Raw genomic sequence first — 21582 nt, 5'->3', positions numbered from 1 at the left:
CTTTTATTTCCTGCTTTGAAGATGCTGCTGGTGGTGCCTCATTTGCATAGCACAGAGCAAACGAGTTTTTCCATTGAAATGCTGTCATTAATGCAGTGTGAACTGGTACAAAGCAGGGAACTTTTCTCCTTGGGTGCATCTGATGGGTTCTTACAGAGCTGGAGCTGTTCAGTGCCATTTCTCACAGATTTTTGGACAGGGTGAAGTCGTTTCAGAAATAACTCCCTCTCAGCTGAAAAAAAGAGACATGAAAACAAGCAAATATCTAAATATCTGCCAGCGAATATTAGCCTGGAGATGAGATAAACATTGAGACTTTCTCTCAAATCTTGCTCAGGCTTTATGGCTTTTATAGTTCAGTGTGAGCAACTCTTGATTTCTGTGAACAAATTACTTTAAAATAATAACTGGGCCAATGGAAAACATGCTTTTCCTTAGTTTTGTGTTAGTGCTCTCAGAGGAATGACCCCTTTTCCCAAGCTTTGGTTAACTGGAATTGTTGGCAGTGGTTTGCATGAGGTTTTGCTGCTGCTGACAGAGACTCTGTGCTGCAGGAATGTGGAGCTCAGGTGGTGGAGCTGCTCCCCTTGCTTGCAGTGAGCTTCAGGTCCAAGGCACTTGTTCCTCAGGACATGGAGATGGAGCCTCCCCAGCTGGGAATTCCTGGTTTTTGAAGGGATCTCTGGTTCCACGTTGGACAGGGCTTGGCACAGCCTGGCTTGGTGGAAGTGTCCCTGCCCAGGGCAGGGAGCTGGAATTAGGTGATCTTTAAACCCTCCCAACCCAAACTAGTCTGCCATGCAACGATCCAGTTTCAGCAGGAAGATGAGCAAAAGCTTTTGTAATCCCAGTCAAATGTTTAACAAATCCTTAAATGTCCCCACAGCACACAGACACCACAGAGCTCGGTGGTGAGATCAGTCATGTCCAGTTTAGCATAAAGGAACTGAGAACAGCTTGAGAGGCAGAGTTTTGGTCAAGCTGGATGGTTTTGTCCCTTGGTGAGAAATTTGGTGGCAAAGAAGTCTTCTCCAGCAGTCATGGATTGTCATTTTATTGTCATTTTACCAGGAATTGGGTGTTGTTTGTTATAATAAGCCAATCCCAAACAAGTGATTTATTGTACCACAGCAAAAAGCAGTCACAGGACAGTAACAACACCTGAACTGGGTGCAGAATATTGATGGAAGCCCTTGGCACATCCCAGAATATTCCTTTCCTTAACTTTTATTCCATTTCTTTATTTCTCTCTCTCATTGTTGTTCCTTGCATTCCTGGTGCATTTACCATGGATTTTTAGCTTTGTGGAAAGGGTTCCTGTGTCTCACTCCTCTATGTCAAGCATCATCCATGCTGGTAAAATTTGGGATGTGGATGCTGCTGCTTTCTCCAGCACTCAGAAAAGCTGGGACTCATGCCTCTGTTAAATAATTTTAAAAAAAGTATTACACAGTAATATTATATGACTTGAAATAAGAATTAAAGATGGTGTCAATGCAACTACAACAGGAAGCTCAAGAATTTCAATGCAGAATTAAGACATGGATTCATTCACAAGGGCTGGAGCAGAGGTGTGGGATTGGCACATTTTGGGAAAAAAACACCTTAAAGAATATCCCAGTGTGCTGATGGCACAGAGAGATTCCAGGGAGCAGGGTGGCTCACACTGAGCTGTGCATTCCTGGGAAATATTTAAGTCACCAATGGGAATTTTTAATTTCTGAATTTGCTTCAGAAGAGTTTTATGGACTTCCATATTGTCAGCAGGACTGCACATGGCCTCACCTCGAGGTTCTGTCTGCTTGCTTAAATGAGGAAAAGGCAATTTTTACTCCTGTTATCACTGCAGACGTGGTTAGGGGAGACTGAGATGAGTTTGATTTCTCCTTGCACACCAAGTGATGCAGGGGTATTGAGTGTCTTAGTCTTGATATCAAATAGAGGGGGTGAATTTTCATGTTCAAGGGGGCTTTTGTTGGAAATTTAATTAAATTAAATTTAATTCAGTTTGGATGATGAATTTAAAAATTGACTTGACTAAACTGGATGAATCAGAGGCACAATGAATGGAAGGCACCTCTGAGATGTTTTACAGATCACACCAAGTCACATATTAATGAAAAATATCAACGAGTTGCTTTAAAACACCTCTGACAAGAACCATTTTGTCTTGGACAATTGTCCTTCCTTTCCCAAGGGCCCAGTATTTGTAGCTCAAAATCCAAGTGAGAGAAGATGGTGCCATTCAACCTTCAGGTTTTTCTGGGAACCAGAGTTTTTTTCAGCAAATTGTAGATTGAACTTGAATAATCCTGCTGTTCATGAGAACAAGTGCCTTTTGTCCCAGCTGTGTGTCCCAGCTGTTTGCTTGTGTTCCAGTGCTCCATGGTCACCTTTTCCTAAGCCTTTTCTGAACTGCTGAAATAATAAAACACAAGAACTATTCGTTTCTCTTACCCAGTGGCTGCATTTTAATGGTCTGTCAACTTCAAGGAAAGATTTGTCAGGTAAAGCCTCCAGATGACTTTAGGTAGTGATTATCCCCACCTGTCCTAAAGGTTTTGTGCATGGAATAAATTCCCTGGGGTTTTTCATGGAGGATGTGTGAAAGAAGGGAAGGCAGAGGAGAAGAAGGAGGAGGTTTTATAAAAATAAACTAACTTTATAAACAGCTCTGCATTAAAACACATTAAGGGACATGCATTTTTCTGGTGGCTACTTGGATTTGTTAAATTAAATCACTTGACCTCTGTTTGGTCACTTGGCAGAGAGCAAATATATTCATGAAATGATGACTCCTCTGGGCAAATGATTTATAAGCTTCCTCTCTTTCTCTCACCACCCTTCTTGAGAGAGAAAAGATTCACAGCACTTAAATAATAATAAGAATAAGAAGAATAAACTTAAAACTTGTATTGGTGCATGCACAAAGCAGCACGGGAGAGTGCTGGATGACATCCAGATGGGAAACTTGGGAACTTCATCAAGTTAATATAGTTAATCATTCTTTTTATTTTTATTTCAGTGCGCTTGACATGGGTTATCTTTCAATCCAGCTTAGTAAAATCATTCATGAATTACCTTTTCCCTCTGCACAGCAGTTGACACTTCCAGTTGTCTCCAGTTCTTTCTTTTCCAAATGTTCCTACACCCGTTGCCCTGAATAACCTAATTTTGATGGTTTTTTGTCATCTCAGAGTTGAGGGTTCCAAATGTGACCTTCAGGTTAAAACTCTGATCTCTGCACTCTCTCCAAAGCAAGTGCAATTCAAAAACCCAGCATGCCTTAAGTAAACAACCACACAAAACCTTTTCTCATTCCTGGTCTCAGGACCTTCACTATATTTAGCCTGGCAAAATACTTAAAATTACTTAGAAAATGTAGTCATCCGTAATATCGAGGCTGAAGGAAAATTTCTGAAAGATCCTAAGAAAAAAGCCTTTTCCTACAGAAAAAAGTCACCAAATGCTGCCATTCTTTCTGTGCAGGATGAATATTCTGAAAGTGTTCTGCTGGTTCTTAATTCCTCCATGTTTTCAGCATTCCCCAAACAAGGCTAGAAAGTCAAGATACTGCTTGAAAACATTTTACTCTTGGAACAGTCAGTGAAGGGCACTTCTGACTCAACAGATCATGACTCAGAAAATTATTTAGTTGCTCTACCTGCACTGAGTCCCTGTTCTAGTAAGCTACAATACTCTTTGAGTGTTTGTAATATTCTGGTTTTTTCTTTTTTCTGTGGCCTCCAGAATCATGTGGGCTTGGCTCAAGATGTGTCACCTTGATCCATTTGTCTTTAAGTGGATCACTACCCCAAGATCCAAAAGGATCACTAATCAAGCTGTATGTTCTCCAAAAAGGAAGCTTTCAGATGCTTTTCACTCTTCCATAGCTCTTTTGTCCTAATCCAATGCCAACATTGGCCAGGCTGATGGCAGACTAGGCCAGGAGGCAACAAAACCAGTATTTCAAGATTATTTTGAGTCTTGTGCTATTTGGTTTGAGTCTTCTATTTTTTAATTGATCTCTGCACAATATAAGGCCACCTAAGAGAAATCTGGACAAATAGAAACATGAAAGCAAAAAAAAAAAAAAAATAAAAGAGTTTGGGGATGAGGAAAGATGGTTTGATGGAAGCATTGTTTGGAATTTTCCAGCCTCAGACGTGACTCTTGGATGTGTGTAGGACATGAATGAGCTGCAGGTCAAAGATGATGCTGGAATTGGAGGCTTAAGGCACGGGCAGAGCAGGAAGCTTTCAGGAATTCAGAATTAAACACCAAAGTCCTGCAAACCAGCAGACTAAGAAACCCCTGCTGCTCCCAGCCTGGCCTCCATCAGCTGCACTTTCAGGATGCCTCAATGACCTCAGGCACCCATCAGGTTTCCCAAATTTGTCTTCCCAGGTGCTGTGCCTGGAGCAGGAGGGCTGAGGACAGGTCCTGCTCTGCCCAAGTGAGGTTGCTTGCTATTCAAAGCAGGAGAGCTTCCCTGGGACTGACTTATAGATCCAGATGGAAATGATTCTTGCCCTGGGCTGCTCTCAGTGACCTTCAACCCAGTGGAGAAATCTATTCCTCCTGTCCTGGTTTATTTATTATTTGTGAAACATTCATGGCTTCAAGTTCTGCTTCAGATTAGTTTGGCTGCCTGTCATTATTTTTATGTTCAAGGTCAGATTAATTCCTTGCATCCAACAGTGGAGAGCTTCTCAAAAAAGCACATTTTTCCCCTCTTCCTCCAGGAAAAAATACACTAAACTTATGATCTAGGATGCAGCAGGTCCTTCCATCCCTTTGTAACTCCTGCACCATTTTGCTGTGAAAGTATTTCTCTTCCTGTTACATCTATCAAAACACAAGCAAAATTCAGGTGTACAACAAAACAACAAAATCCAGATTTTGCACCAACCATAGCACAACTCTAAAAAAAAAAAAAAATTAAAAAAAGGGATAAGGGATTAGACTTCAATTTTTGTCAGTTTGGCTGCACTATCCTGTCCTTGCAACCTCTGACTGGAAAGGTGAGGCTTTTTCAGCTTGTCCTGAGAACATTTTGCCAACTGAACAGGACAACACTGTCCCACAAGACCCAGAGACTTCTCAAAGAGTCTGAGCCTGGACTTTTTTGACTTCATAAATGGGTATTGAGTTGCCTTCAGGCCTCCTATAAATTAGGTAAATGAGAGGGAGCTGCTTTGGCAGTTTGATTTTGCACGTGTGCATCCCTCAGGTGCTTTCAGGACAGCCCCATGGAATTTTAGTTTCCTTTCCAGCTCTGCACGCTCAGTTTGGTGAAGCAAAACCAAACCCCGTCCTGCATCCATGTGAAACTTCCAGCAGAGCTACACCCTGGCCAGTCGCTTGGAGTAATCACTGCAGACAAATTTATAAATTATTTTGCCTAGCAAAATGAGAGAATTAATAAAAAATGGGTTTGGACACACAGATTCTTGACACTCACATGCTGATGTGAAACAGTGGCCTGGGGTTTCTCTCTGTTAGCCAAGAGGTTTTGTCACTGAGCCAGTTTCTGGCTGAGTTTGAGAGGAATATTCCAAAACCACAGTGGACCTTTGTAAAATCAGGAGAAGACACCCCTGGTGTGCAGAATGGTGTGGGGGATCCATGGGAAAACCCAACCAGAGAACCCTGGGATCTTGGGAAGGCAAAGGAGCTGCTCTTTTCTCTGTCTCTCTGTTTCTTCCTCATCTGCATCAGGCTCTTGTAGGGCTGAAAATAATCTTGTTTCATCTTCAAAACCCATGTCAAAACCCTAACCTGTCCTAATCTTTTCTGTGGCTCCTGCTGTCCACAGCTTGGATATTCAACTTTCTCTTTCCCAGAAAACTTTGCAGTGCCACAGTTGCTTCCCTCTTGATCTGTTTAACTCCTCTTTTCTCTGACTCCAGGCATAAACATCCAGCCTTTAGATCCTTTATTTCTTGTCTTGGTTAAAGCTCTGTCCTCACCCTTTTTCCTGGTACTACTTCCACTTCTCCTGAGTAGATACACAAAATATTCAGGAATTTTGGGCAGACAGCACCACGTTATTTTCACCTGGTTGTAACATACTCCGCTTCCACAACACAACAGCACAAGTGAGTGAAACATTACAGCTCTGAGGTCTAGAAATGAACTTTTTCCGTGCCTTTGTGCTGAGGGTGCTCATCTTTTGCAGGGCTGGGTCTGCCACCTAAAAGCACCTCTGGGCAAGTGTCTTTCCTCAGCTCTGGCACTCTGAGCTTGGCACAGGGGCTGTGCAGGGTGTGTCAGGATTTCTGTGCTCCTGCTGTTGGGCTAACTTGGAAAAAACACCTTTTTTCCTTCCCCTCTAGGGTCGATGGGAGAGTCAGCAAGATGTGTCCCAAGGTGCCACAAACTCCAGTAGAGGCATCAGTCCAACTCGTACCTCCCTGCCAGGCTCTGGGCAGCAGAACCACTCCCCTGACCCAGGTGAGGCTCTTCTTCAGCTCAGAAATCCCCCCTGACCCAGGTGAGGCTCTCCTTCAGCTCAGAAATCCCCCCTGACCCAGGTGAGGCTCTCCTGCAGCTCAGAAATCCCCCCTGACCCAGGTGAGGCTCTCCTTCAGCTCAGAAATATCTCCTGACCCAGGTGAGGTTCTTCTTCAGCTCAGAAATCCCCCCTAACCCAGGTGAGGCTCTCCTGCAGCTCAGAAATCCCCCCTGACCCAGGTGAGGCTCTTTTTCAGCTCAGAAATATCTCCTGACCCAGGTGAGGTTCTTCTTCAGCTCAGAAATCCCCCCTGACCAGGTGAGGCTCTCCTTCAGCTCAGAAATCCCCCCTGACCCAGGTGAGGCTCTTCTTCTGCTCAGAAATATCTCCTGACCCAGGTGAAGCTCTTCTTCAGCTCAGAAATCCCCCCTGACCCAGGTGAGGTTCTCCTGCAGCTCAGAAATCTCCCCTGACCCAGGTGAGGCTCTCCTGCAGCTCAGAAATATCTCCTGACCCAGGTGAGGCTCTTTTTCAGCTCAGAAATCTCCCCTGACCAGGTGAGGCTCTCCTTCAGCTCAGAAATCCCCCCTGACCCAGGTGAGGCTCTCCTTCAGCTCAGAAATCCCCCCTGACCCAGGTGAGGCTCTCCTGCAGCTCAGAAATCCCCCCTGACCCAGGTGAGGCTCTTTTTCAGCTCAGAAATCTCCCCTGACCCAGGTGAGGCTCTTTTTCAGCTCAGAAATATCTCCTGACCCAGGTGAGGCTCTTCTTCAGCTCAGAAATCCCCCCTGACCAGGTGAGGCTCTCCTTCAGCTCAGAAATCCCCCCTGACCCAGGTGAGGCTCTTTTTCAGCTCAGAAATATCTCCTGACCCAGGTGAGGCTCTTTTTCAGCTCAGAAATATCTCCTGACCCAGGTGAGGCTCTTCTTCAGCTCAGAAATCCCCCCTGACCCAGGTGAGGCTCTTCTTCAGCTCAGAAATCCCCCTGACCCAGGTGAGGCTCTCCTGCAGCTCAGAAATCCCCCCTGACCCAGGTGAGGCTCTTCTTCTGCTCAGAAATCCCCCCTGACCCAGGTGAGGCTCTTCTTCAGTTCAGAAATCTCCCCTGACCAGGTGAGGCTCTCCTGCAGCTCAGAAATCTCCCCTGATCCAGGTGAGGCTCTTCTTCAGCTCAGGGAACTTCCTAAATATGAGATGAAGTCACTGCAGCTCCTGAGTGTCACTAAAAGTCAGAGTGCTTTCCCTTGCTAATTCTTTGACCATAGAAGTCATCTTAGACTAAAAAGAAGTTTTTAATTTTTTTTTTTAATAGGGTCAGCTTTGGGATTGTTTTTCACCTTCCTCCAAAGAATAATTCTTTTCCATGTATGAATATTTTTTTTTTTCCCAATAGGTATTGGTAGCCTGGCTGCTTCCTACCTGAATCCTGTCAAGTCCTTGGTGCCTCAGATGCCAAAGCTGCTGAAGTCCCTGTTCCCTGTCAGAGATGAGAAGAAGGGCAGGCAGAGCTCTCCCCTTGCACAGCAGGTAAGGCATTAAATCACCCACGAAATCCAATCCTGGTGAGTGCTGCCGGGCTTGCTGGCAGAGAGCTGTTTTATAAAAGTTGTTGCAGAGCAGACCAAGCTTTTAGGCACATTTCCCCTCCATCCCTGCATCCAGGGATAGTGGAGCTGCTGGAACTTATTGACACACACTCAGCCCACTTGGCTTTTCCACTCCCAGGGTGATTTATGGGCCTCCCACTCGCAGCAACAATGGTAAAATTTATGAAGGGCACTTAGTGTTGTTTGTGTATTGCCAGGAGGAAAATGTAATTCTATTTTTAATTCCTTATTTCATATCCCTGCCCCTCACCCCAGCTCGTGTCACCTTTTACCATCTTTTCCTGTGTACTTGGGGCAGTTGCTTCTGTTCATTCTTATCTAATCCACATGTCAGGGAAACATTTTATTTCCTTTTTTTTTTTTTCTTTTTGGATGTTGTGCTGCAAAGCTCCCACCTGCTCCAGATGTGGCTCCTGAGCAGAAGTTGATGCATGGTCAAGCTGACTGGAAAAACACTTCTGTCTTCTAAAAGAACACCAGATAAAATAGATAATCCCATTATAGGTCATGTAATCTCCTTTATTTGTGAGGAATATTTCTTTATAAAGGAATATTTAATTCTAGAGTAAATTTTGAAGGTTTAAAAAATTGTTTTGAAGATGAATCTGGAGCCAGATCTCATGTGAAAGTTTTTGGGAGTCTGTTCTGTCCACACTGGCTCTGCTCTCACCCTCTTCCTTTACCTGGAGTTCTGGAAGTTATCACTTATTAACTCAGATTTTTCTTCACCTCTTGCCATGCAGGCAAACACTTTAAAGCATATCTTTCTCCAAACAAACCCTAAAATCCCTGAACAACTCTATTTTTTTTTTTTTTTTTTGTGGATGAATGCAGATCTTTTGTTTGCTACAACTAAACTTGCTGTTACAAAATCATCCCAGGAGTACAGGAAGTTGTTTTGGCATAATAGAAATACAGTAAAATATTAAATAGAGCAAAAACAAATCTACTAACACTTAAATTTTTAAAAAGAAATTTCTGGCACATGTAGTACAAAATAAGAATGAGGCAGTTTTAAAATATTCTTAGCTTGATTGGGGAATCATTTTACATTTTAATCTTGCTTTTTGCTTGGTGCTGAGGCTGGAATTGTACAAACCTCCTCATCTGTGAACTGTAGAGAATTAAAATGAAGGTGGTGACTTTCTTTAAAGGTATTTGGGTATGGAAAGATGCAAATAGGTGCTCTTACAATTGCAGTGAGAGCCTTTCACACCTTCTTGAATCCTCGGTGAATCAGTGAGAGCTGAGAGGAGAAACGAGGCCTAATTTCCTGCCTCTAGTCTAACCACCTGTTCCCACTCCTTTCCTGTTCAAGATCAGCCGTGGATATTTGTCTAGAAATTAAGTTTTAAACTACAGAGGCATCTCTTCAATGAGATTTTAGTTTAGGATATGGATTACTATGGAAAGTCAACCAGGTCATGATCTCAATAGGTTTTAATAGGAGAGGAAATGCTATTAATGCTTTTTTTTTTTAAAAAATAAGAGGAGTAGGTGATGCTTCTGTGCTTACAGTGGAGAGCAGCCCAGGGTTTCCATGACCAGTGGGATCTGTGTAATGTAATGAAATGTTAGAATTATTCTCTACTTTCAGGTTCTGCAGTGGAGCAAATCAGCTGTATTGGAATGTGCCTCCCTGGTTTGAGAGGTTTTGCAAATTCCTTGCAGCTCCATCCGTAGGGAAATGGGGTTTCTTGACTGCTCTCAGCAATCCCAGGGAATTGTGGAATATCTTGAGGTGGAGAGATCCACAGGGATCACTGATCCACCCCCTGGCCCCAGCAATCCCATCCTGTGCATCCCTGGGAGTGTTGTCCAAACATTCCTGGAGCTCTGGCAGCTTTGGGAATGTCACCATTCCCTGGGGAGCTGTTCCAGTGCCTGACACCCTCTGGGGGAAAAAACCTTTTCCTAATCCCACCCTAAGGAAAGATGCACAGGAGAGAGAAAAAAACCAGAAGGAGTTTCCCCAGCATCAGCTCCAGCTGCTTCTGTGCAGCACAAAAACAAAGAGGTGTGCCTTTGCAGCAAGTCTGGCTTTTGAGGATCATAAATATCCCATCCCATAATCTTCTTTCCAATGGCCTGGGGATGCAAATGTGGGCAGGGGAGCTGAGCTGGGGGTGGTGATGGGTGGCTGGGGGGCTCGGGGGGTCAGTGCCAGGCAGGCAGCCAGGAGCTCTTCTGGGGCTGGAGGAACCGAATTCAAAACAATTTATCTTTGATAACTTCTCTGAGATCTTTCAGGGAATACAGACCAGCACCTCTTGGGCTGTGGGAGAAGGAAATGTCCGTGCATAGTGGCAGGGGACAGAAATGAATGTGCAGGGTGGGAGAAGTGGGTGGTAAACTAAAAAACTGTCAGGGAGAGGCAAAGCCTAAATGACTTTTTTTGGCTTTAATTGCAAAGGAATCTGACCCTTAACTGGGAACTGCTGGGGTTCTGTTGCTGTAAACATCAATTTGGGAGAGCAAGGTTCAGGAATAGAAATGACAAAGGGGATGGAAGGATCTCTGAATCCTCCTTTCCTAGGCTGGGAGCTGAGTTATGGGGAGATTCAGGTTGGATTTTGGGAAATGGTTTTTCCCCAGAGGGTGTCGGGCACTGGAACAGCTCCCCAGGGAACGGGGACATTCCCAAGGCTGCCAGAACCCCAGGAGAGTTTGGACAATTCTCCCAGGGATGCACAGGGTGGGATTGTTGGGGTCTCTGTGCAGGACCAGGGGTTGCACTGAGTGATCCTCATGGGTCCCTGCCAGCTCAGGGTTATTCCAGGATTCCATGAAAAGCAAATTTCAAAGGAGCAGGACTGAACCTTTTCCCAGGTTTGGAGCTGAAGTTAACTATTCCAGGTGGGTGTGGTACCAAATCTCTGATCAGTAATTATAAAAACACGCTTTTAACATTATTTTAGCTGCTTTTTATTTCAGTCCTGCCCATTGCTTAGAGCTGCATCCACATTAAAGTGGGCGAGCCCGCACCAAATTACCTTTACAAAGCGATCTTCCCTTGTTTAGAGTGGTTGCTTGTGCTTCAAAAACAAAAAAACAACAAAAAAAAAAAGGCAGAGCCATCCCAGTCAAGGTGGTGGCAGTGAACAAAATTGCTGTCTTTGACCTTCTGCTGCAAGTTTAGTAACTAATCTGGAGAATAATGAACCGCAATTAATGAAATCTGCTCTCGTATTCAAGTGTGTTTCTCAGACAGCACATAAAATAATTGAAAGAACTTCCTGCTCTCTAATTAGTTAGATTGAATTAATTTGGCATAATAGGATTCTTTATGTAACTCGCAGAACGGCTTCCGATGAAGCTGTTTATGTACCTAAAAGATTGGGTTCTGATGAAGCTGTTTATATACTTTAAAGTTAGAAAATGCCTATTTTCTCCTTTATCTGGTGCCTTTAAATTAATTGCCAGTACTCTGTAAATAAAAAAAAAAAAAAGGACAATTTAAACCTTTCTCGATGGCTGGAATTGCTTTTTATTTTCCCAGCCTATTCTTGAAAAAGCTGAGGAGCACAGAGTGCAAGGTTTGGAGCCTTCTGACCCTCCCTGCTGATGGGGAGAAGCTTAAAATCCTTGTGTAAAATACTCAGGTGGAGGGAGAAGCAGAGTTTCATTTGTTTGTGCTTAATTATATTATGCAGGAATTGAAACTCCTCTTTTTTTATTCACATGCTGAGGCTTTCCCAGTGTGCACCAAGCAGAATTCCTGTTCTTTTCCCTTGGGACCCCGTGGCCCTCCAGGAGCTGCCTGTGTAATCACATTGCAGGGCATCACTGGGTGCTGACATTAAAAATGGTCACATTAAATTCCAGTTTCTGGCTTTTTGGCACTGCTGTGGCAGAAGGAAATTCCTGTGAGTGGATTTTGGTCACCTTCCTATCCAAGGATCTCTTTGGATTCTCAGATGTCTTTTTGTTAGCACATGACTTGAGAGAGAGAGAGATCTTGAGTCACAGATTTATTTTAAAAAATAAAATATATAAACTCTTTTTAATTTCCATATAATTCCTTTTTGCTTTATGGTGTAGCCACATGGAGAGGGCAGCTGTCACTTCTTTCCCTTCAACATTCTGATGCAGACATGGAAATTAATCTTAAAAACTAATGAAATGCAGTTAATGAAAGGCTTTCTAAATAGACAAAACCCCTTTTCTGGCAGTCCATTAAAAAATAAGGGTTTCATGCATGGGCCTGGTGCACAGTATAATTGCTAGAAATGACATTCCTTAATCAAATGTAAATAATGTGGCCTCGGAGAACCTTCTTTAACATCCTGAAGGCTTTTTTTTTTTTTTGTCTTCAGAGTTTCAAGTGAGAAATCATTTGGATGCTGCAGTCAGCAGAGCTCGTGTGTCTCCTTGTGACTCTGTTGTTGGTGTTTTGATTTCTTTCTGAGCTCAGTTTTCCCTGTCATCCTCAAGTACAAATGGGTTTTGATGAGAGTCAGTGTGGAAAACTGGCTTTGGAAGTTTCAAACCACTCGAATTTTTTTGTAAACTAACTTAAAAATGGGTATGAATTACTCTTTTAATCTGCCAGGACCTAGAAGCAAAGTAATTGAGCTGCATAGGAAATGGTGTGGTTAATTTTGTATAAATTCTGCCAGAAATGGGGAATTTTGAAGTCTTCTTACAGGCTGAAACATTTAACATAGAGACTGTGGAATAAGAGGGGGTTGTTTGGGTTAATATCTAAATACAGAGTGTATTTAGAGAAGAAAATGAGCAAACACAAAAAAAACCCCAACAAATTAACTTGCACTGGATTTCAGATCTCCTTGTGGAAGGTGGGAGATTTTTCATTTGAGTAATTAATGACTTTGCCCTCGATTGTAAAATAATTTTCAAGAGGAATATTGTTAGGGCAGGGGGGTACCTTTTAAAAATTGAATTTTGTTTTTTTGGGGCTATGTACTAGGGAATTTGGAATTCTCCCTGCATCCCTGCCTTGTGGAAATATTTTATCCTGAGTGCTCCAAACTGATTTAAATCTCTGTTTAATGGATTTAAATCTCTGTTCTGCTGCAGAAGTTCCCAGCAGCTGCTGTTAAATAGTGATGGGACCATAACAGTGTCAGTGGGAGGCTCCTTGGGCTCAGCCACTCCTGTCTGGGGATGGGAAAGCAAAAAGAGCAGTGGAAATTTGGGATAAAATCCCTTTAGGATTGTATCAACCTTGGCTAAGCCATTCTGCCATTCACAGGGCAGTTCTTGGCTGCACTGGCCTGATTTGTTCTCCTAAATGCCACTGAACTTTCTGCATATTGGGTGTTAACACCGAGGGATTTTCATCCAAGTGACACGAAATCAAAGGCTTTGCACTGAGGGCATCAGTCACTGCTGCCAGGGGCATTTCACAAAGTGGGTGATGACACAGAAACACCAAATGTGTTTTGCTGAGCTCTTTGAAGAGGTGGCCATTATTTAGATGTGGAATATATGAGATGAAAAATTGTTAATTCGGGATTAATGTTGGTGCCCCTGTAACTGGGGAGTGACACACAAATGCTTTTCAAGCTCACCAGCGTGCTGGGTTGGGCTCTCTTTTGGTCACCTCAGAAAGCAGGCAAAGTGACCTCTCAGAGAGCAGAAAATGTCCAAAAAATAAAGATCAAAGAGTCATAGAATCACCGTGGAATCCTGGAATGGTTTGGGTTGGATGGGACTCTAAAGCTCACCCAGTTCCATCCCCTGCCATGGGCAGGGACACCTTCCACCATCCCAGGCTGCTCCAAGCCCTGTCCAACCTGGCCTTGGACACTTCCAGGGGCAGCCACAGCTTCTCTGAGCAACCTCAGGGCAACCTCACCCTCACAGGGAACAATTCCTTCCCAATATCCCACCCAAATCTCCACTTTTTTTAGTTTGAACCATTCCCTGTGTCCTGCCCTGTCGCTACAGGACACAAGAAAGCGCAACACGAGCCACTGCAGTGGCAAGGTAAAAAATAAGAAGGTTTATTCTCTGACTCCAACTTTTATACTTTTCCAAAGGTGACAGTGGATTGGAGAGTGAATGGGCCACCTCTCCAAAGACATTGAACAAACCACCAGTACATCAACTTCCTCCACCCCACGAAGGAATGCAAAACAATATGTTGTTTATAGAAAATGTGTGGGAAAGTTTTCTAACAGAATGTAAACTCAGAAAGCTTTAGAAAATCTTAAGAATCAGGGCGACACTGTCCTTCCATCCCTTGTCCCAAGTTCCTCTTCAGCTCTCCTGGAGCCCCTTTAGGCCCTGGAAGGGGCTCTGAGCTGTCCCTGGATCCTTCTCCAGGTGAGCACCCCCAGCTCTCCCAGCTTGGCTCCAGAGCAGAGGGGCTCCAGCTCTGGAGCATCTCTGGATTCCTCTGGACTCTCTCCAGCAGCTCCACGTCCTTCTGCTGTTGGCCCCAGGGCTGGGGCAGCTCTGCAGGTGGGGTCTCACCTGAGAGGGGCAGAATTCCTCCCCCATCCCTGCTGCCCAAAGTGTGGGATCATCCCAGCACTTGGGGGATTTCTGGGATGTGAGTGCACCCACCTGGGGCATGTCCAGCTGTTTGTATCCTCATCGTCTCCCTGCACAGAGCAGCAGCTCTTAGGAGAAGACAATCAAAGATGCTTTAAAGTGAAAAGCTTTCATGTTCTCCCTCACTCCATGTTTTGTCAGCTTGGTTGAAGAAATTCTGCCAGAAATCATCCCTGTAAAAGGGTTGTGGATAAATAGACACGTCGAGTTTAGCAGCCACTGCCTACAAACATTTAATGACATAATTTGGCTCTGGATCCAGAAATATTTTTCATCCAGCAATGTCTTCCCAAATAGTCCCAACACTTTGTTTTCACGGTGCCCCCTCCCCAAGGAATTTTTCTGCATTTCATCCCCAGGTTTGGTGTGGTGCCCTCTGAGGGGGTTCATGCCCAGCTGCTTCTTGTCAGCCCCAAAGCTGGGCAAGTGCCACCTCTCAGAATTGCGTTTTTTATCCCCGTTTTTCTGAACTTTGCTTGGCAAACTTTCTGTAGTTTGGAGATCTGTCATCCTTTTAGGAGGAGGATTGATGAGGAGTGATTAAAACTTAATGGTTTTCTTTCTTCTGCTGTGTGATGCCAACTGGATTTTTAGATTTTTGTGGATTTGCAGGCTGTAAGACTGGAGGTTTTGGAGAGATAAAAACCCAAACAAACAGTTCATTTATTTGTTTTAAAGGGGGACAAGGGAATCAAAGGAACTGAGAAATAGCTTTAAATACTTCTCCGTATTCCGAGTGCTTATTTCTGGATAATAAGGTTGGACAAATTTTATAAAACCTAAACTTTGCAGGGTTTCTTCAGTGGTTTGTTCTGATCCATCTGCTTCCTGGAGCCCCAGGTCCTGCTCAGTGAGGATCTCAAAATGCACAAACCTGTGCACCCAAAACAGAGCCAGTTTGCTCTGAGCCCCATTCCAGTGGTGAATTTTCATTTAGCAGGATTAGGAACAAGCCAAAACCCCTCCTCTCCTGCTTCCTTTTATTGAACTGGAGCTCTAATGTCTTCAAAAAATTCATTTGGGTCCATGGTAACCCTGTTGGGGTTTTGCCCATTTTTTTGTATTTTTATTTTCTATACCTTGAAGCACCTTGGGTTTTTATGCCTGGCACAAACTCTGTATAAATAAAAGCTGTTCTCTCCCATGTTTATTCCTCTTGAGGGTAGGATCAGTTGTATTCCTGCTTTACTGGGCTTAGAAGGGAATCAAGAGAAGGTTCCTCACTCTTCAGCTGGAAGGTTTCAGTACTTTCAACGGAGTGCTGAGCTCTGGGAATCACTTGTCTGGGAGCTGAGCACTGCCTGTGTGTTTGTACAGAAGGGATCCTTGGGAAAAAAAAAATAAATAAAAGCAGGCAGCTCCCAAACTGTGTAATGTGTCTCCCTTAAGGAGCTCTGCCCCTCAAAGTCTGAACTTGCCCTTGCAATGCTTTATTTAACAGTGCTAAAGAGATTTTTCTGCCTTTTTCTCCTTCTCTTCATGCTTCCCTTTCCTGAGGTTCTCCAGTGATGTGGTGGCTCCTTCCCCTCCTGTGTGACAACCCAAGCCAGCTGCATAACCTCAGATTTATATCAGGTGTCACCGTGTGCTGCTCTGGTCTCGGGAGAGGGATTATTTCAAATCTGCAACATAAAAACCTGAATATGGAGCAAGTGAGGGCCATTTATTGTCAGTGCCTGCGTGTCCAGCCCCGTGCAGCAGGCAGTGGGAATGTCCTCCTGGAAAAGGGGGTGCACATACCTGGATTCTGCTTTCCTTTTTGTGTTAAAGCCAGTAATGCTCAGATCCAAACTGAATTTAGAGACTGGGAAAAGGGAAAGGGTCCTGGAGATCAAACCATAGATCCTTAAAGTTAGAAAAGGCCTCGAAGATCAAGTCCAGCACCACCCCCATGGTCAGGACCAATCCATGTGTTCAAGTGCCACATCCAGGTGATTTTTGAACACTTCCAGGGATCCAGGGGTGCCAGGGCTTCCCCACCCTCATAGGGAACAGTTCTGTCCTAATCTCTAACCTAAATCTTTTTTAGCTTAAAACCCTTCCCCTCTGCCTGTGTAAAAAACCTCTCTCCCTCTTTTTTGACAAACTCCATTTCAAGTACTGAAAGTTTCATTTTCCATCCCTTTGTGACAGAGGTTTGCTTAGGATCCCAAATTTTCAAACACAAGCTTTAACACTGACCGGTTTGCCAATACTTAATCCTTTCACTGAATGATTCTCTTCATTTCCCTCCCCCCCAGGCTGTCCCACGGATTATGGTTCAGTCAGCCAGTCTGGAGGCCAGTGCTGCGAGGATAAAACAGGTGAGCACATCCCAGGACGTGAGGATACAATTTTTAAATTCACCTGCCAGAGGTGGCCAAAGCTTCAGCTGCTTAAAACCTGTTGCATTTGTGCTGCTGCCTCTCTGTGAGACACAAATTCTGTTGGGTGTTTTAGGTCCTGGTGAAATCTCCTCTCCTGTTTCTGGTTACACTTTGATATTTGAAGGCATTAGCAGATAATTAGCTAAAATTTAGCTGGTTTGCTCTTTTAAAAGGAAAATTTCCAGGCTCTGACAGTGTCTGTAAGCAGGATGTGGCAATTGTAAGTGTGGAGCTTAATTCCCCATTTTGCCATAATATCATGGAAAAACTCTTGCTAAGCTGGAGAGAAAATAGAGCCTGTGATCTCCCATTTTTCAGCAGAATTTCAGTGTCCTGAGCAGCACATAAGCTTCCTCCCACTGTGCTTTTATTGTCTTAGAAAACTGTGTGTTTTCCAAAGGGAAAATCCAGAGAAAAGAGCAAAGCTCCTGAGTCCACATGGACACCATCCTTGCCATAGGAAAGTGAGCAATATGTTTTTAATCTGCTGGAATATTTTTTTTTTAAAAGCTTCTTCTTTTTTATTATTGTATTTTACTTAGCAATAGCAAACCTTTGGTTCTGAAATTCTACTAATCCAGTCAAATCCCTCTTTCTTCAAATGCTGCTCAAGTTTCCACTGCAAAAGGCATTTTGGGAATAAGCTGAAAATCCTGTCTTTGGGACACTCAGCCACTAGATGGGAGAAATCACAAAATTGTGAATAATAAACAAAAATGTTCACCTGAGACAGGATTTGTTCAAATCTGCCCTTTTCCAACCTCTTTCCCCTGCTCCCCTTACTATGAACACTCTCCCCCCTCCCTCCTTCCCAAAGAGATTTAGAGACATCCTAATCTTTTAGAGTACATGTGCTGGCAAAAGATATTGATCTATCAGATTTAGTAAACTTTACAGCCAAGAAATACATCACTGAAATGGGCTGTTAATCTCATGAGGTGCAGTTAATTTCATCCTCTGGAAGTGCGAGGTGCTGGTGGCTCTGAGGTGGGAATGGCATTTGGAAACGGGGACAGAAATGACAATTTAGGTGCAGGGGGATGATTTATCCACCCAGAGAGTTAAGCCAAATAACTGTGAGAGACTTATGGATCACGGCTGGTTCCCATTTCATATAAATCCTGCTGTTGAAACAGCAAATGACCACTCCTGTAATATAAATAATTCTTCAGTAAATGTTGGGGAGCGTATTTCTCGGGGCTGACACTTCCCTTACTGATGGAAGGAGCGAGCTGACAATCCTTCCCTGCTGGCAGGGCTGACTCGGGATCAGCTTCCATCTTCTGGAGATGGCAGCTACACGGGGATTTAGATAAGCTCAATGCCTTGGTGCTTGCCAGAGGTCTGGAATCTGTGCTTTTAGCCCAGATATTTTGGATAACACAGCCCCGTGTTTGCTCTCCCTCTGTGTTTCAGGTGAACCAAGAGGAAGCAGCAAAGCAGCCACTGGAAAACGCGGCGCAGATGCCCGAGGTGGACAAAAGTCTGGAGAAGACACCCAAAGTGCCTTTGCAGCAGCCCACAGGGGACACCCAGGCCCAGGACTGCCAGGAGGGACCTCCCAGCCCCCTGAGTGAAGCCTCCAGTGGGTATTTTTCCCACAGTGTCTCCACAGCCACCCTCTCCGAGGCCCTGGCAGCGGGAAGCGATGCTGTGGCTCAGCCGGCAGGTCCAGCACCTGCAGGGAGTGACTCCCCTGCTCCTGCAGTGGCTCAGGTCCCTCCTGACGTTCAGGACAGGGTTTCTGAGAGCTCTGTGGCCACAAAGAGGGAGAATCCCCCCACCTGCAGCCTTCCAGGTGCTCCCCCCAGGCCGAGGGACAGCCCCGAAGTGAATGGGAAGTCTTGCACTTCTCCTTGTCCCAGCGAGCAGGGAAACGATGCCTCTGCAGCCACGGATGCAAAACCTTTTCTCTCTACCTCCACTCCAAAGGAGTCAATATCCAAACAATCAGTAGAGTCAGCAGGACAGGCCAGGAAAAAGGAAACTTCCACCGGGGCTTCAGAGCTGGGGTTCCCCAAAGCTCATCCCGACCAGCCCAGCGCTGCAGCCTCCCCCTTCAAAATCCAGAAGGTGAAAACATCGGAGCTGAGATCCTTTACCAGCATGCTGGGATCAGATCCCACCAGTTCCCTGGGCACAGAAGAGCAGCAGGAAAGAGAAAAGACCACGTCCAGTGCCCGTGGACTGAACCACAACGGGTCGGAGACAGCAGAGGAAAAGCTGGAGGTGATTTCTGACTCTGAAGATGCCAATGAAATTCCCGAGTGGCTGAAGGAGGGAGAATATGTCACAGTTGGCACCAATAAGACGGGCACCGTTCGGTACATCGGGCCCACAGACTTCCAGGAAGGAACGTGGGTTGGTGTGGAGCTGGATTTGCCTTCAGGTAAAACATCCCCTGGATCAGCTGGGAAGCAGCTGGCGTGTCCCAGCTGGCAGAGCTCATCTTAAAGCTGCTTTTTTGGGGGTTTAGTACCCACTGGGGGGTTCATTGCCCATTGCAGGAGGCATTTTGAAAAGGAATATGTAAGAGGTCTTCCCTGCTGTCGTCTTTTTCCAAACCTGCTCTCACTCCCAATCCCTTTTGAGATGCCAGCCCAAACCATTCTGTGATCCCTGACTGTCCCTTTTCAGCATTTCTTTGGCTTCTTGCACTGGAAGTAGGGATCAGGATTCCTTTTCCATGCAGTTTGGTAAGCAGTAGCAGCAGGAGACAGGCCTTGTGTCCACAGGATTCTCTTCTGGGCTTCTGCTGCGAGGACAAGGGTGTTCAAAGCACATCAGGAGTTGTGGGATTTATCTCAGAGGGACATTTAGGCCAAATGAGTTGCAACGTCTCTTAATAGGTATTAAGAGGTAATAGGATTTTATTTTAAAGTAAGCTTTAAAATTGCAGAAGACTATTTCTCTGTGTGTGTATATTTATAGTGTATTTTTTAAATATATAAATATATATATATATATATATATACATATATATATATATATATATATATATATATATATATATACACACACATACACATACACACCCCTATATATGTGAGAAGGAGTAGGAAATAACCGTCCACTGACCACCAAGTCATATATAAATAATTTCAGGTTTCTTTCACCATCTCATTTGTCATCCCTGCGTGACTCTTACCTGTACAGCTGTGGAATTCCCAGAATTCAGGGTTTCCAGGTTTTTTTTGGAACCCATGGTGCAGTTCCTGGGGAGGCTGCTGCTGTTCCTGTGCTGTTGATGGGGGAATGAATGGGGTGTCTCCAGCACAAGAGGAGAGGAGGATGATGGCTGGGATTGATCCCTGCTGAAGTCCAGGCTTCCAAACCCCTTTCCTCTCCAGGAGCAGACTGGGGGAAGTCAAGGAGTGCCAGTGGAAAATCCAGGAGAGGTGCAGTGACAGTGAGAGAATTTGGGTTGCCCAGGGCTTGAAAAACTCCTTATTCTAATCCTTTCAGCTTGGGCAGTGACTTCCCAGCTGCTTTCAGAAAACTCTCTGGGGTTTTCCACCCTGGAAAGCAAACTGGAGCTCTTGATCCTTTTGCAAGCTGTAGTAGTTCCTCAGTCCTGGGTTTGTGCCTCATTAAAAAAAAAAAATATATATATATATATTTACCGATTCATTTCAATTTTAGAAGGTCACCTTCTCTCTGCAAGGCTGCTCCAGTGCTGATTCTGTAACATCCCACAAGCAGCAGCTTCCATGGAAAAGTCAGGAGGTTTTTGGCCTGATGAGGACTCAGCTGCTGTTGCTGGAATTTTTTTTTTTTCACCCCCTTCTGTTTCCACAAGGAGTAAGACCCTGATTTGTTGGAGCATGTTTGGCTTCTGGCACATTTGCAGCTTCACTTGGGGAAGGTGGTCACAGAGGGGTGTCTTGGTCACACTGCAAACAGGGACAGAACTGCAGGGACACGGAAATCCAAGTCTTGGACCCGACGTGCTGATGGTGGAAGGGAGAAGGAAACACCCCAAAAGCCAAAGGCTGACTTTATGTCATTTAAAGAGCTGTTGGATCTTTCCACCTTCCCTTTATGGGTGGGAGCAGTTCAATCCCTGAACAGTTTCCCTGAGAATTTTAAATTATCTAAAATCTGAAATAGAAAGATCTCAATAGAACCAGCATAGAGAAATTGTCCTTCCTTTTCTGTGGAGGGTTTACGACACGGCAAGAGCGACAATCAACTTCAAACTTCAGCTCAGAAAGCCAAAAGCTCTTCTAAATGTCTGTTTTTCCTTCCTTCCTGGTACTTTGGTAATGGAAACAATTGTTTACCACTTTTGGAGAATTTATAGAGCAAGTGGGGAGGAAGGACAAGCTGGAGTGTCCCATTCAGAGTCACTCTTCATGCAGTGGCCGTGCTGGGGTTCAGCAGGGAAGTTTTCCTCCCTCTCAGCACTTTCTCCTTGCCTCCTTCTCCGGGTGCTGTAGAATTTGCACAGAATAAAACCCATTTTGTAGGAAAAAATAATCCTTCCCTGTGAGGGTGGCACAGGTTACCCAGCGAAGCTGTGGCTGCCACATCCCTGGAAGTGCCCAAGGCCAGGCTGGACGGGTCTTGGAGCACCCTGGGGCAGTGGAAGGCGCCGGGGTTGGAACGGGACGGGATTTAACGAGTCGG

The 21582-nt window shown here is 44.6% G+C and overlaps 1 protein-coding gene and 1 long non-coding RNA gene across 10 annotated transcripts in view; both read left to right on the top strand.

Annotated features, from left to right (window-relative positions):
* Positions 1 to 21582, top strand: part of KIF13B (kinesin family member 13B) — a 119920-nt gene that overhangs the window by 93999 nt on the left and 4339 nt on the right. For all 5 annotated transcript variants that reach the window (XM_085574336.1, XM_085574337.1, XM_085574335.1 and 2 more), the window contains 4 exons: positions 6339 to 6456; positions 7852 to 7985; positions 16828 to 16890; positions 18370 to 19342. In XM_085574336.1, coding sequence (XP_085430462.1) covers positions 6339 to 6456; positions 7852 to 7985; positions 16828 to 16890; positions 18370 to 19342 — 1288 coding nt within the window. The remainder of the gene's footprint in view (positions 1 to 6338; positions 6457 to 7851; positions 7986 to 16827; positions 16891 to 18369; positions 19343 to 21582) is intronic.
* Positions 6463 to 7843, top strand: LOC146767760 (uncharacterized). 5 transcript variants are annotated; one of them, XR_014953517.1, is made up of 4 exons: positions 6463 to 6696; positions 6776 to 7333; positions 7453 to 7492; positions 7612 to 7843. It is a non-coding gene; the product is annotated as an uncharacterized LOC146767760 (long non-coding RNA). The 5 variants fall into 5 exon arrangements; XR_014953514.1 differs by having other exon boundaries at positions 6776 to 6935; positions 7015 to 7843; XR_014953513.1 differs by having other exon boundaries at positions 6776 to 7174; positions 7254 to 7843.

Source organism: Lonchura striata, chromosome 3 (genome assembly GCF_050655825.1).
Source record: "Lonchura striata isolate lonStrDom1 chromosome 3, ASM5065582v1, whole genome shotgun sequence".
Taxonomy (NCBI): domain Eukaryota; kingdom Metazoa; phylum Chordata; class Aves; order Passeriformes; family Estrildidae; genus Lonchura; species Lonchura striata.
This window is presented reverse-complemented; position numbering and strand designations above follow the sequence as displayed.